The following is a 14,615-nucleotide window of genomic DNA, read 5'->3' as shown; positions in this document are numbered from 1 at the left end:
AAGTTGGATTCCTTAGTGCTGTGGATCGATTAATATAATATTTTCTTTTAATTTGAATGACCTCAAAAGAATATGCTTGTTCGCTAAAACTTGTGCTGTGTATTAGCACCTTGCAGCTAGGAGGACACTAGTCAGAATCGCTAGCGTTGGGAAACGCATGCATTTTTGCCCATAATGAAAGTGTATGGGCTGCATAAAAAAAAAACACACATCTATACATTTTGCTGCACATGGCTAGGAGCTCACTAGGCAGCGCAGATGTATTTTCTGTGTGTTTTTATTCGCATTTGCATTTTTGGTGTGTTTGCGTTTTTTCCAATAGTTTCTCTTTTTAAATGGAGTAAAATACAGTATCATATTTATTTAATAAAAAAGCGTCAAAAATGCATGTAGAAAATGCAGTTCTCTGAGCGCCCATTAAAATACATAATGTGCGTTTTTGAGAAATATGCAGCTGCGCTTTTTGAAACACGCTCTTTATAAAACGCTGATGTGTGCAATTTTTTTATGCAGCCCATAGACTTTCATTGCGTGCAGAAATGCCTGCCTTTTTCCGAAACGCTAGCGATTCTGCCTACTATGCTCCTAGCCTATTTCTCTAAAACGCTTGTAAATCCGCACATCTGTTTCAACGAAGATGCAGAGGATGTGTGAGTTACTCCATTGAAATATATTGAAAAAAATGCAATATGCAAATACATCAAAAACGCACTGAAAAATGCAGAAACGCACAATGCAGAAAACTCATGGTTTTCTGCACTGTCTAGTGTGCTCCCAGCCTTAGCTATCCATCATTAAGGGAGGGGCCACACCTGCATCTGTGGGCATCGCGAACGATTTCTCGAAAGCGGTTTGCTGCAAAATTGCACGATTTGCAGAGCATTTTAACTAACGTATTCCCCACCCCCCCTGCCTTTTAACAGTAGCCACTGATTTCTATTGAAAACCGTGTGTTGTGTGGGAAAATGGTGCAGGTTATATCTTTTTTTTTTTTTTTTGCCATGTGGAATCACATATGCCTTGGGAAAACGCAGCAGCACAAACAACTATCATTATAGGCGTTTACGCATGCGTTTTTTGTCAGCGGCAATACATTGCGTATTTGCTGAAGTGAGACCCCTACCTTAAAGAAAATCTGTATTGTTAAAATCGCACAAAAGTAAACATACCAGTGCGTTAGGGGACATCTCCTATTACCCTCTGACACAATTTCGCCGCTCCTCGCCGCATTAAAAGTGGTTAAAAACAAAATGGCCACCAAAACAGGAAGTAGGTTGATGTACAGTATGTCCACACATAGAAAATACACCCATACACAAGCAGGCTGTATACAGCCTTCCTTTTGAATCTCAAGAGATTATTTGTGTGTTTCTTTCCTTCTGTTCTCATGCACTGAAGTTTCAGGCTGCTTGTTTCTTCCTGCAAACAGCTTTGCCCTTGTCTGTAATTCCTAAGTATGTGAAAGCCCAGCCAGCTCAGAGGACGATTTATCCAGCTTGTAAAAGATAAGAGAGAAGCTGCTCTAATCCTAAATAACACACAGGCAGTGTGCATACAGGGGCCTGGAAGGGGGAGTTCATAGCAGAACCACAACACTGAAGAACTTGGCAGCCTTCCAGACACAGGCTGACAAGTCTGACAAGAGAGAGATAAGTTGATTTATTACAGAGACAGTGATAGTATAAAGTGCTGCAGTAAGCTAGAACACATTAGAATAGCTTTTTGAACTTGTAGGATGATAAAAAACAGGATGCAATTTTTGTTACGGAGTCTCTTTAAAGGGGAACTGAAGAGAGAGGTATAAGGAGGCTGCCATATTTATTTCCTTTTAATCAATACCAGTTGCCTTACAGTCCTGCTGATCCTCTGCCTCTAATACTATTATCCATAGCCCCTGAACAAGCATGCAGCAGATCAGGTGTTTTAGACTTTAAAGTCAGATCTGACAAGACTAGCTGCATGCTTGTTTCTGGTGTTATTCAGATACTACTGCAGAGAAATAGACCAGCAGGCCTGCTAGGAAACTGGTATTGATTAAAAGGGAATAAATATGGCAGACTCCTTATACCTCTTACTTCAGTTCCCCTTTAAAAAATAAATAAATAAAAAATAAACAGGTGCGCAATTCAGTTTTTGATTTTTTTCTCCTACTTTTCATTGTATGGATTCTATTAAAATTGCGCACCCGCTGTGATGTGAGGGGGGTAGACACTGAATGCAGCTGCTGCAGAAGCTCTTTGCAAGCAGGGCTGTTAATGATCATTGGGGGGAGGGGTAATATTGATATATACAGTACCACAATGGGCAACCTTCTTCCATGTAAGGGTGCTGGAGAGGCAGATCTGTCCCCCATGCTACAAGTTGCCCCATCAGATGCCTCAGGGGGTCCCCAGCCCAGTCAAGGGGCAGAGGAAGTATAGAAGGGACATCAGGCTGCTCCTTCACTACCTTCAATAATACAATTATTAATAGAATGAATTACCAGCCAGTGTCCAGAACTTCCCCTTCACCTCCAGGAGTGAGGGAACCACCAATTATTATATTACTCTTTTTTATGTCATTCCATCAAGCCAGGATAAAGAACTCTGCTCCGTGTATCCGTCCGCTCCAGTCAGAAAAAGTAGTCCCTATACTTCTAATTCTTTTCATTCCTCTCAAAGTCCCCCTAAAACCCCCCAAACTCCCCCTGGCCCCTCTCCATGAGCTTTGCCCCCGACTGCCCTCCATCTCGGCTCATCTCATCGCCAACCCCATTGAAAAACAAATAATCCCCATTGCCCACCATAAAAAAAAAAAAGAGAGAGAAGAGATATCAAGTGGCGGAGTGATCCCAGAGCCGACAAGAGAGGTGACGCGCCTCAACCGAACGCGCTAGCGAGGAGACTGGCAGGAGCGCCAGCCAATCAGCGGAGCGGATTCTTTCCAAAATCGCCGGTGCGCCAATAGCGTGAGGGGAGGGGCGGGACGAGCGGGCCGCAGCGAGTTAGGGTGTCCCCTCTCAGAGCCGCTTGTGGCTGAGGCAGAGTGGCCGGTGCGGGCGGCGATGTGAAGGAAAGTTGTGGCTGGACTCTTGCGAGGCAGGAAGGAGCGCGAAGCGGGGGGGCGGCCTCACCATCCTCTGCAGCCAGCGATGATCGAGAAGGGGACAGCGGCGGAGGTGTCCGGGAAGAGGCGGGGCCGCGGGAGCAGCAGCAGGACTCTGGCCCTAAACGGGCACAGCAGCAGCAGCGGAGGAGGCGGCGGCGGGCAGTGCTGGGAGGAAGGCAGTAACACGTCCTCCAGTGACGAGGAGCAGGGTAAGTGTGAGCCTCGAACTCTCCACCCCCCTCACTAATGTCTGATATGTCCCCCCCGAGCCTCACCGGTCCCCTCTGTGTCTTCCAGGCGGCGGAGGCATGCGGGTGGGCGCCCAGTACCAGGCCGTGGTGCCCGAATACGACCCAGGTAAGCCGAGGAGGCGCCGGACGGGGGAGGTGGTAGCCTCGAACTCACTCTGCCTATACTTCCCTATGTAGTGTGTGGTGTAGTGCTGTACTGCTGCTGGGCTGCAGGGGGCGCCCTGTGCGGCTGTGCTGGGGGGCTGCAGCTCCCCTATCATTATATATACTGTATTTATATTATATCATTCTATAATCAATATTATACTTCTCTGCAATTACTTATACTTTGCTATGTACTGTATGGTGTAGTGCTATACTGCTACTGAGCTGCAGGGGGTGCCCTGGTGGTCTGCAGCTCCCCTATCATTATATATAATGTATTTATAGTATATTATTATTCATACTTCTCTGCAATTACTGATACCTCCTCTGTACTGTATGGTGTAGTGCTGTACTGCTGGTGGGCTGCAGGGGGCGCCCTGTGCTGGGGGGCTGCAGTTCCCCTATTTTATATATGTTGTATTTATATTATATCATTCTATAATCTATATTATACTTCTCTGCAATTACTTATACTTTTCTATATACTGTGGTGTAGGGCTATACTGCTGCTGTGCTACAGGGGGCGCCCTGTGCTGGGGGGCTTCAGCTCCCCTATCATTATAATATATTATATTTATTGTATATTTATTATTCATACTTCTCTGCAATTACTGATAGCTCCCCTGTACTGTATGGTGTAGTGCTATACTGCTGCTGTGCTGCAGGGGGCGCCCTGTGCGGCTATTGCTGGGGGGCTGCAGCTTCATTCTATATATTGTATTTCTTTATATTCTATATTCTGCTTATACAATTACTTAAACTTCCTATGTACTGTATGGTGTAATGCATTCTATATTCTATATTATACTTCTGCAATTATACTTTGCAATGTACTATATGGTGTAGTGCTATACTGCTGCTGTGCTGCAGGGGGCGCCCTGTTTCACAGCGCCCTATTTCACAGGGGGGCTGCAGCTGCATTATTATACATCTTTACAATTGCCGCCTACACTTCCCATGTACTGCATGGTGTAGTGCTATACTGCTGCTGTGCTGGGGGGCTGCAGCTACCCTATTATTATGTATGTTGTATTTATTATATCATTCTAATTCTATAATCTATAATATACTTCTCTGCAATTACTTATATTTTGCAATGTATTATATGGTGTAGTGCTATACTGCTGCTGTGCTGCAGGGGGCGCCCTGTTTCTAGGGGTGGCTGCAGCTGCATTGTTATACGTCTTTACAATTGTTGCCTACACTTCCCATGTACTGTATGGTGTAGTGCTATACTGCTGCTGTGCTGCAGGGGGCGCCCTGTTTCTGGGGGGTGGCAGCTGCATTATTATACATCTTTACAATTGCCGCCTACACTTCCCATGCACTGCATGGTGTAGTGCTATATTGCTGCTGTGCTGCAGGGGGCGCCCTGTTTCTGGGGGGTGGCAGCTGCATTATTATACATCTTTACAATTGCCGCCTACACTTCCCATGTACTGCATGGTGTAGTGCTATATTGCTGCTGTGTTGCAGGGGGCGCCCTGTTTCTAGGGGGAGCTGCAGCTGCATTATTATACGTCTTTACAATTGCCGCCTACACTTCCCATGTACTGCATGGTGTAGTGCTATATTGCTGCTGTGTTGCAGGGGGCACCCTGTTTCTAGGGGGGGCTGCAGCTGCATTATTATACGTCTTTACAATTGCCGCCTACACTTCCCATGTACTGCATGGTGTAGTGCTATATTGCTGCTGTGTTGCAGGGGGCGCCCTGTTTCTAGGGGGAGCTGCAGCTGCATTATTATACATCTTTACAATTGCCGCCTACACTTCCCATGTACTGCATGGTGTAGTGCTATACTGCTGCTGTGCTGCAGGGGGCGCCCCGTTTCTAGGGGGGGGGGGGGGCTGCAGCTGCATTATTATACGTCTTTACAATTGCCGCCTACACTTCCCATGTACTGCATGGTGTAGTGCTATACTGCTGCTGTGCTGCAGGGGGCGCCCTGTTTCTGAGGGGTGGCAGCTGCATTATTATACATCTTTACAATTGCCGCCTACACTTCCCATGTACTGCATGGTGTAGTGCTATACTGCTGCTGTGCTGCAGGGGGCGCCCCGTTTCTAGGGGGGGGCTGCAGCTGCATTATTATACGTCTTTACAATTGCCGCCTACACTTCCCATGTACTGCATGGTGTAGTGCTATACTGCTGCTGTGCTGCAGGGGGCGCCCTGTTTCTGGGGGGGGGGCTGCAGCTGCATTATACATCTTTACAATTGCCGCCTACACTTCCCATGTACTGCATGGTGTAGTGCTATACTGCTGCTGTGCTGCAGGGGGCGCCCTGTTTCTGGGGGGGGGCTGCAGCTGCATTATACATCTTTACAATTGCCGCCTACACTTCCCATGTACTGCATGGTGTAGTGCTATACTGCTGCTGTGCTGCAGGGGGCGCCCTGTTTCTGGGGGGGGGGCTGCAGCTGCATTATACATCTTTACAATTGCCGCCTACACTTTCCATGTACTGCATGGTGTAGTGCTATATTGCTGCTGTGCTGCAGGGGGCGCCCTGTGCTGGGGCTGCCACTGTAATAAATATTACCATGTTGTGCCATTACTCGCTTGCTGTTTGCAGATCTCTTCTGTATGGAGTTTATATTGTGGCGCTCGTCTAGGTTAGGGAATACAGCAGGAAAGCTCATAAGGAAATTCCACTGTTTGGTACATGGCTCCCTTTGGAACTGCTAAGTATCAGGTTGTTAAGCCACACCCACATTATTCTACCAATCACAATGCTTCTTGCTTTAGAGGGTGCTGTGATTGGAGAGCGGTTTTCTGCTCGGTCCCCTAAACTTGACTATAGCTGTTGGGGATGTCCTGTAGGGCACTTTGATGGGGTTCCCTTAATGGTCACACCCCTTCCCTCCCCTTGGTGACCTCACCTCCTGGGGGCCCACCTTACAAGGGTCCTAAAACAAGTGTGGCCCCTGCAGGGGCTGCTGCTCCCCCACCCCAGTTACACCTGCTCTATAGTGCAAGGAGTGTCCTGTGTGGCTGCACTATGGGTCTGCTACTGCTTAATATTTTTACTTCTATCATTCTATCATTCACTCACTCGCTGTTCATAGATTCCTTCTACTGCCTGGTGCGTTGTTGCTGTGCTGCAGCTTATCTGCAAATTGTATGCAGCACTGGGCCTGTCAAAGAGCTGGTAGCGCATCTGGCTGACCAGTTTAAGCATACAATTTTCATTGATGCTGGAATTACTAGCAGCTCAATGACTATTTTGTTCTATTGATTAGCACTTGCTGCGTGCACACGGTTGCTGCACATGTCCGCTGCCGATCCTCTGCAAGGCACTTGTTGTGGTAGTCATCATTGTCGCTCTGCACCTGCTGCACTCACACAGTTTCTGCATCTTCTGCTCATGTCCGCTGCCGATCCTCTGCTCCTGGGAGAGTCTGATTACTATGAAGACTCTGTGTACAGACAGTGGCAAGGAGGTGCATTCTCTGCAGACAGAACACACACTGCTGCAGCTACACACAGAAGGGACTCGCTGTTCTTGTAATCCTTATCACTGTCACTCTGCACCTGCTGCACGCACACAGTTACTGCATCTGCTGCTCATGTCCGCAGCCGATCCTCTGCTCCCCAGAGAGCCTGATTACTATGAAGACTCTGTGTACAGACAGTGGCAAGGAGGTGCATTCTCTGCAGACAGAACACACACTGCTGCAGCTACACACAGAAGGGACTCGCTGTTCTTGTAATCCTTATCACTGTCACTCTGCACCTGCTGCACGCACACAGTTACTGCATCTGCTGCTCATGTCCGCAGCCGATCCTCTGCTCCCCAGAGAGCCTGATTACTATGAAGACTCTGTGTACAGACAGTGGCAAGGAGGTGCATTCTCTGCAGACAGAACACACACTGCTGCAGCTACACACGGAAGGGACTCGCTGTTGTAGTCATCACTGTCCCTCTGCGCTTGCTGCACAATCTTCTCCTGCACCGAGCACGCCATGTGCTGCCGTTCCCTGCTGACGGTAAACGTTTGTTTCTGAGACTCCTTGCTATCGTCATCCCTCATTCAACACTTGTTCACATTATTCTCAGCGCAGGTGGCTGTGCGTTGTACCGCGACTTAACCACGTGCAGCAAGCTGTAAGGCTGACCCTCACACGGTTTCAGCTATGCACGTACTAGATTTTTTGACACTCGAATGGAGCAGTGGGAGAGGGAACCTAGCAATCTGAATCATGGTACTTTTGTGTGCATGTTAGTGGAATAGCAACTAAACCTGAGAATTTTAGTCATTTTGTTTGGTGGGTCCAGGACTGATCACATGACTGTACAGGTTTAGAGTTAGGGTACCTTTCCACTAGCTGCCGCGTGTCTCATAGGACTTCCTGTTCTGCAAGTACCACTGCCACTTGTGCAATAACTGGCCGCAATGTCGGCCGAATTACTATGACAAGGGATTGGGACGGCTGCAGCATTATCCCCATGGCAGTTTCACCACACGATTTGCCTGCGGGGAAGATTGCGGATGCGGCCAGATTTCCGCACTAGTGAAAAATTGGTCCTGAAAGCCTTCCTGAACTCAGAACTTCCTCTCTGCTCTAAAAGATGCGCAACAACAGCATAATAACCTTTTTAAAGAAAAACATTTCTTTGTTACAGCTGATACAAACCCTGCAGTAAATCTGCAGTTTCTACTTCCTGCTTTCATGGAAGCAGACAAAGGCTTAACATCCTTTGTTTACAAATTAGCTGCTCTGCTGAGGCAGTCAGCTGACACGCCTGAGAGATCAAATTACAGTTGTGATTAGTGACAGACGAGGGGGAATTCGACAGACGAAACTCTACATACAGCGTGTATTTCTCTCTGTTTTACTTCTGTCCTGTGCAAGAGGGTCGATGACCGGTTGGGTTGGATTGTCCTGAAATCGAATGTTGCCGCACTCCCAACTGCCCCCTTTTTTAAGTGAGGTTTTTTTTTTATTGCACAGTCCATTGTTTTGAGTCATTTAGGTCAGATATTCTGATCAGGTGACCACGTTGCATTTGTATCGATCTTTGACAGGGCTGATAGTAATCGAATCTGCTGTGAAAGTTGAACAAACAGTTTTAGCTGATCTTGATCTACTTTGTGGGTAAAGTGAAGGACTCAGTGAGGGGTGTTGTATTATTTAGGGGTTACATATAAGTAGAGGAAGTAGTATTTTGGAGTGCTCAGTACATACGAGATAAAAGTTGTAAGCGATCTCGCCATGTATAGGCGATGTCTCCACTCTTTGCTGAAATGGCTCTTTGTGGTGCTCCAGCCATGTGGGTAGAGAAAAGGCAGAACATGCGATACGCAGAAGCAGACTAGAATGACCTGGCAATGGCCGCCATTTCACATCTCTACACTTGGTCACTCTGTAGTGACACAAAAGTCTATCGCCGGTCATTCTAGTCATGTTATAGAGGAACTCCAGCCTAAACAAATATACTGTCATTAAGTTACATTAGTTATGTTAATTAAAATAGATAGGTAATCTCTTACCCACACTGTTTTTAAAAGAGCAGGCAAATGTTTGATTTCATGATGGCAGCCATCTTTTTGGTTGAAAGGAGGTGACAAGGAGCATGAGACACAGTTCCAACTGTCCTGTGTCCTGAGCACCTCTCCCAGTTGCTAGGCAACGTGAATAACAACATAGGAAATACCATCATGCTCTGTACAGCATCAGGGAAAAAAGCCCGGGCAGTTTTCTTTGATGGGTGGAGCTTAGCTAAAAATGCAGCTAAAAATGATACTTTGGTAAGAAAAACAAAGTTCTGATGCTGGGAAACTGTTAAAGAAACACCAAGCCTTTTCAGTTCTGCTGAGTAGATTTTTAGTCCGGAGGTTCACTTTAAAGGCACAGTGACACGAGCAAATGCCGCTGTTAATAACTGTCTGCTGGATTTTGCTGGACTGGCACTATAAATTGTTTTGCATTGGATGGTGCCCGCATTCTGCTTCTGTGTGGAGTATTTTGGAGAGTGTGTGTTTTTAGTTTTGGTGCAGGGGAGAGGTGTTGGAATATTTTGCTGCTCTGGTAGTTGGCATGAATATTTTGCATCGCTGCTGCTGGCACAGCTTATGATTCAGCTGCACAGGTTGTTGGGAATCTGCGTGCTGCACAGTCAGCTGAGATGGGTATGTTATCAGCAGAGGGGTGCTCTAGCTGCACTGTGAGTTGGAGCCAGTAGTCACTGCGCCTCCTGCTGGCACACGGCTCTGTCTCGCTGGCGTTGTCAGATGACGCTTGCGTCTCCTACAGGCAGCAGCTGAATCCTGTACACATTTTTCCGCCCCTGGCCTGGGAAGGGTGATTGGAGATGTTTTTATAATGTGTAATTATAATATTCTGAGTCTGCCTGCAGCCTAGATAGTTTCTGCACCTATAGCCTCCAGGGAAGTTGCTGATGAAGATTATCAGGCTGCGCAGCCAGAGAAAGTGTGTGGTTTTTTTTTTGTTTGTTTGTTTGTTTTTGTTTTTTTTATTCCAGAAGGATATGTCTGGAAGTGCTGATGGTTTTTAAGTACAATTTTCATGTATTTTTATTTTTAAATTGTGCACAAATATGTTGATCTTGCCTAGAGTGTGTTTAGCGAATTTCAGTGAGCATAGCCCAGGGGAGAAAAGCTTAATTGCTTATGGGCCCTGGTGTGTAGTGGCCCCCTATTTCCCCCTATACAGTTCCCTGGTGTCTGCCCTCCCCCCTTCCCTCTCCTGTACAGTTCCCTGGTGTCTGCCCCCCCCCCCTTCCCTCTCCTATACAGTTCCCTGCTGTACAGTTCCCTGGTATCTAGTGCTTTCCTCCTCCCCATATGGCTTCCCTGGTGATCAAGGGCTTAACCTCCAGTATAGCTTTTCTTGTGGTCTAGAGTGGGTCATACTTAATGCAACGGGGGTAGTGGGTAAATCACCCAAGGGTCAAATCTGATGGCTCCAAGGGCCGGATTTTGCCCACGGGGCGGAGTTTGGCCTGGGCAGATCTTCAGTGATCCCTGAAAATACGATAAGTGCTCCAGCAAGAGTACACTGGATTGCTTGACATTTTCTTGCCATTCCCCATGTAGATATGGCTATTCTTGCCAGGATCATATTGGAAAATGGTGCGAAATTATTCTGTGTTTTTTTTTTTTTTTTTTTTTTTTGTAGCAAAACTGATACTAACCAAGTTAGTGCAGGTGTGGAGAAGCATGGATTGTTCTTGCTCTGGCTCATGCAGGAAGAGGAGATAGCTGGGCAGTCTGCACTGTGTACATTCCAGGCTTGCAACGCTTATTATTGTCAGTTATGGAAAACATTTGCCGGCTGATAATTGAAGTTTGGATTGGCATTTTATTGACCTTAAATTGCTGGAAGGAAAAAAAAAGCAGCATTGATGCATTTTTGTTGCTTTGTTTTTTTTTTTTTTTTTTTTTCCAATAAAGTGGAATTTTGGTTTAAGTGCTTTAAGGCTACTTTCCCACCAAGACGTTGCGTTTTAGGGGACGTTGTGGCCGCATAACCTGCCCCAAACGCAACGCAGGGTGGTGTTGAAGTTGGACGTCAGATTGAGCCGCGTTATGCGGCTCTCAAAGCAGCCGCTCCAGGTTAGTGATAGGAAGTCCGGATCTTTTTCAGGATTCGGATCATTTGAATCAGATCATTGAAAAGATCCGGATCTTTGAACCGATTCATTTGAATCATTTTACTAGGGAAGCAGAGTGGGTGAAATGACTAACAGGACAGGACTTTCCCTGCACTGTACATTCTGTATGTTCCTGTTTCTTCCAGACAGACATCCACTGTGAACCGAATCTTTCATTGTGGTGATCTGGATGATTCGACTCACTAAAAAGATCCGGATCAAATGAACAATTCGTTCATGATCCAGACAACACTACAGTCCTACCACGAGTCTCTGCAGTGCAGTGAATATTAATTAGCCATGTGGCTGGCCACGGAGGAGGAGGGGAGACCTCCTCCTCCAACATTACTGAGCATGTGCAGGCAGTCTAACGCTGCTTAGCCCAGTATAACGTACAGCATGCATCACTTTGTTTAAACGTGCTGCGTTACTGTGTAACTCAACGTAGACACTGTGAACAGCACATTGATTTTACAGTGCTGTGAGTTAGGCAGCGTTACTGGCTGCTGTAACGTGGGACTTTAACGCCCCACTGTGAAACCAGCCTAAAGCCCTTGGTCCAATCCGCGGGCTCTGTTCTAAATATACCATGTAGCAGCTAGTAGGCAGAGTGTGAAATGCTACCTTTACCATGTCCCACGGGGCCTCTCTGCCGCTAGAATTCCTGTGTCACAAAATATGGGCATGTGCTGTGAAGCAGCCCTGCTTGAGGCTTTGTTCACATTGCGGTCAGTCCACGTTGGCCGGTTTTTTGAAGCGTTTTTTTTTTTTTATTTTTCTGCGTTGGACGGTTTTCTTAAGCGCTTTTGCAGAGTGATTGCGCTTCTTCACTTCCTGACGTCAGGAAGTGAGCTCATTAGTCCGGAAAAGAATAAATACAATGAATGTATTCCTAAAAACGTGAACGCTATCTCTGCACAAAACTATTTTGTGAGCGTTTTTCCTATACCTTCCATTGAGGCGGAATCGCCTCAGAAATGGCCCAAGCAGCGCTTATCTGAGCGGATCGGAAACGAACCGCTCAGATGTGAACTCTCTCATAGGAAATAATTGCACATGCGCTTTCAGGGGAATTTTGAAAATCACCAGCGCTTAAAAATTGTCAAACGCCCCTAGTGTGAACGAACTCTTAGAGTTAGAGACACTGAAGCGAAAAAAAAAAATTATGATATTATGATTTGTATGTGTAGCACAGCTAAGAAATAAAACATTAAGATCAGATACATCAGTGTAATTGTTTCCAGTACAGGAAGAGTTGAGAAACTCCAGATGTTATCTCTATGCAAACAAGCCATTAAGCTCTCCGACTAAGTTAGTCGTGGAGAGGGCTGTTATCTGACTTTTATTATCTCAACTGTTCCTGGACTATTTACCGTATATACTCACATATAAGCCGACCCGCATATAAGCCGACCCCCCCCCCCCCCCCCCCCCCCAACTTTTCCCTCAAAAAACAGGGAAAAATGATTGACCCCCATATAAGCCGGGGGAAGGAAATGCTGGATTGGTGCAGCCCCCCAGTGTGTCCCAGTATAGCTAGTATAGTGCCCAGTATAGCCAGTATAGCGCCCAGTATGGGTAGGTAGTGCCTCAGTTTAGCTAGTATAGTGCCCAGTTTAGCTAGTATAGTGCCCCAGTATGGCTAGTATAGTGCCCAGTTTAGCCAGTATAGTGCCCAGTTTAGCCAGTATAGTGCCCAGTTTAGCTAGTATAGTGCCCCAGTATGGCTAGTATAGTGCCCAGTGTAGCTAGTATAGTGCCCAGTGTAGCTAGTATAGTGCCCAGTTTAGCCAGTATAGTGCCCAGCATAGGTAGGTAGTGCTCCCGGCCCCCCGCTCCCCCCGCGGCCGCCGCTGCTATTACCTGCTTAGGCAGCGGCCGCTTCCGAATTAAAGGGTACCTGAGACGGATGAAAAGTTTTATACATACCTGGGGCTTCCTCCAACCCCCTTCAGGCTAATCGGTCCCTCGATGTCCACCTCCACCACCTGGATCTTCTGCTAAGAGTCCCGGTAATTCAGCCAGTCAGCGCATGCCGCTTCCACAGCCAGGAGCGTTCTGCACCTGCGCAATAGTGCTCAAGTACTTGGACTCATAGCAGAAGATCCAGGTGGCGGAGGAGGACAGTGAGGGACTGATTAGCCTGAAGGGGGCTGGAGGAAGCCCCAGGTATGTATAAAACTTTGATTTCGGAGTTGTCTGCCCCAAAATCTCTTTAGTGGGTCCCAGCCCTAAGTGAGATGTTAATTCCTGCTTGACTATAATTTGTGATCCGATGCACATCTGCAGATCTTGATATGCTGAATTCCAAGCAAAATGCATGCAGTTTGTAAGCAAGCTGTAATAACTGCTAATTGACAATGTTTGCATCGAGCAGAAACCAACTCTCTCTCTTTCTCGCCACCTGCTGTCCAGAGTTAGAATAGCAAGCTGGGAAAACGTGTTCTGCCAACGTGCTAACCTAGTGTGGCGGAGCACGACGGGCCTCTCTGCAAACTCTCCCCTCTGTTATCTCGCAATGTGTCGCCTTATGTTGTATTCCTTTGTCTGCACTTCACTAGGGAAGGCCTGCTCTTTAATCACATGAGGGGGGAGTGAGCAGCTGATATATCTGTACATCGCGGTGGTAGGTGTTGGCCAATCAGCCCTCCCGTTGTCATGGAGTCGAGGAACTACAAGTATCAGTGTGCCAGTGTAGTGCCAGGTCCTAATTAGGGCTGCTTGACTTCCAGCTCTGCAGAACAGCAGGGGGCCAGAGCTGCCTTCTGCTCATCATAAGGCCTATACAATGAGCCGTGTGCATCACACACTCCTACACACGCACGCTACACACACATACATACACACACAAGCACGCACGCCTACACACACACCTACACACACGCACGCACTCCTACACACACGCACGCACTCCTACACACACGCACGCACTCCTACACACACACGCACGCACTCCTACACGCACGCCTACGCATGCATGCATGCACTTGTACACACACGCACGCACGCACACGCCTACACACGCACGCACGCACACGCCTACACAAACGCCAACGCCTACACATACGCCAATGCCTACGCACGCACTCTTACACACACACACACACACACACACACACACGCACGCACTCCTACACACACGCACGCACTCCTACACACACGCACGCACTCCTACACACACGCACGCACTCCTACACACACGCACGCACTCCTACACACACGCACGCACTCCTACACACACACACGCACGCACTCCTACACACACACACACACACACACACACGCACTCCTACACACACACACACACACACACACACACGCACTCCTACACACACACACGCACGCACTCCTACACACACACACGCACGCACTCCTACACACACACACACACACACACACACACACACACACACACACACACACACACACACACACACGCACGCACGCACGCACGCACGCACGCACGCACGCACACGCACGCACGCACTCCTACACACGCACGCACTCCTACA

General features: G+C 47.5%; 1 protein-coding gene across 1 annotated transcript in view; it reads left to right on the top strand.

The window, feature by feature from the left end:
* Nucleotides 1-2,969: 2,969 nt before the first annotated feature.
* Nucleotides 2,970-14,615, top strand: part of LOC137543896 (REST corepressor 1-like) — a gene marked incomplete at its 3' end in the record, with an annotated part of 48,829 nt that continues 37,183 nt past the window's right edge. Inside the window, exons 1-2 of the mRNA XM_068264968.1 lie at nt 2,970-3,296; nt 3,385-3,444. Coding sequence (XP_068121069.1) covers nt 3,131-3,296; nt 3,385-3,444 — 226 coding nt within the window. The remainder of the gene's footprint in view (nt 3,297-3,384; nt 3,445-14,615) is intronic.

Source organism: Hyperolius riggenbachi, unplaced genomic scaffold (genome assembly GCF_040937935.1).
Source record: "Hyperolius riggenbachi isolate aHypRig1 unplaced genomic scaffold, aHypRig1.pri scaffold_330, whole genome shotgun sequence".
In the NCBI taxonomy this organism is placed as follows: domain Eukaryota; kingdom Metazoa; phylum Chordata; class Amphibia; order Anura; family Hyperoliidae; genus Hyperolius; species Hyperolius riggenbachi.
Note: the sequence above shows the minus strand (reverse complement) of the source record. Positions and strands in the feature narration are given on the sequence as shown.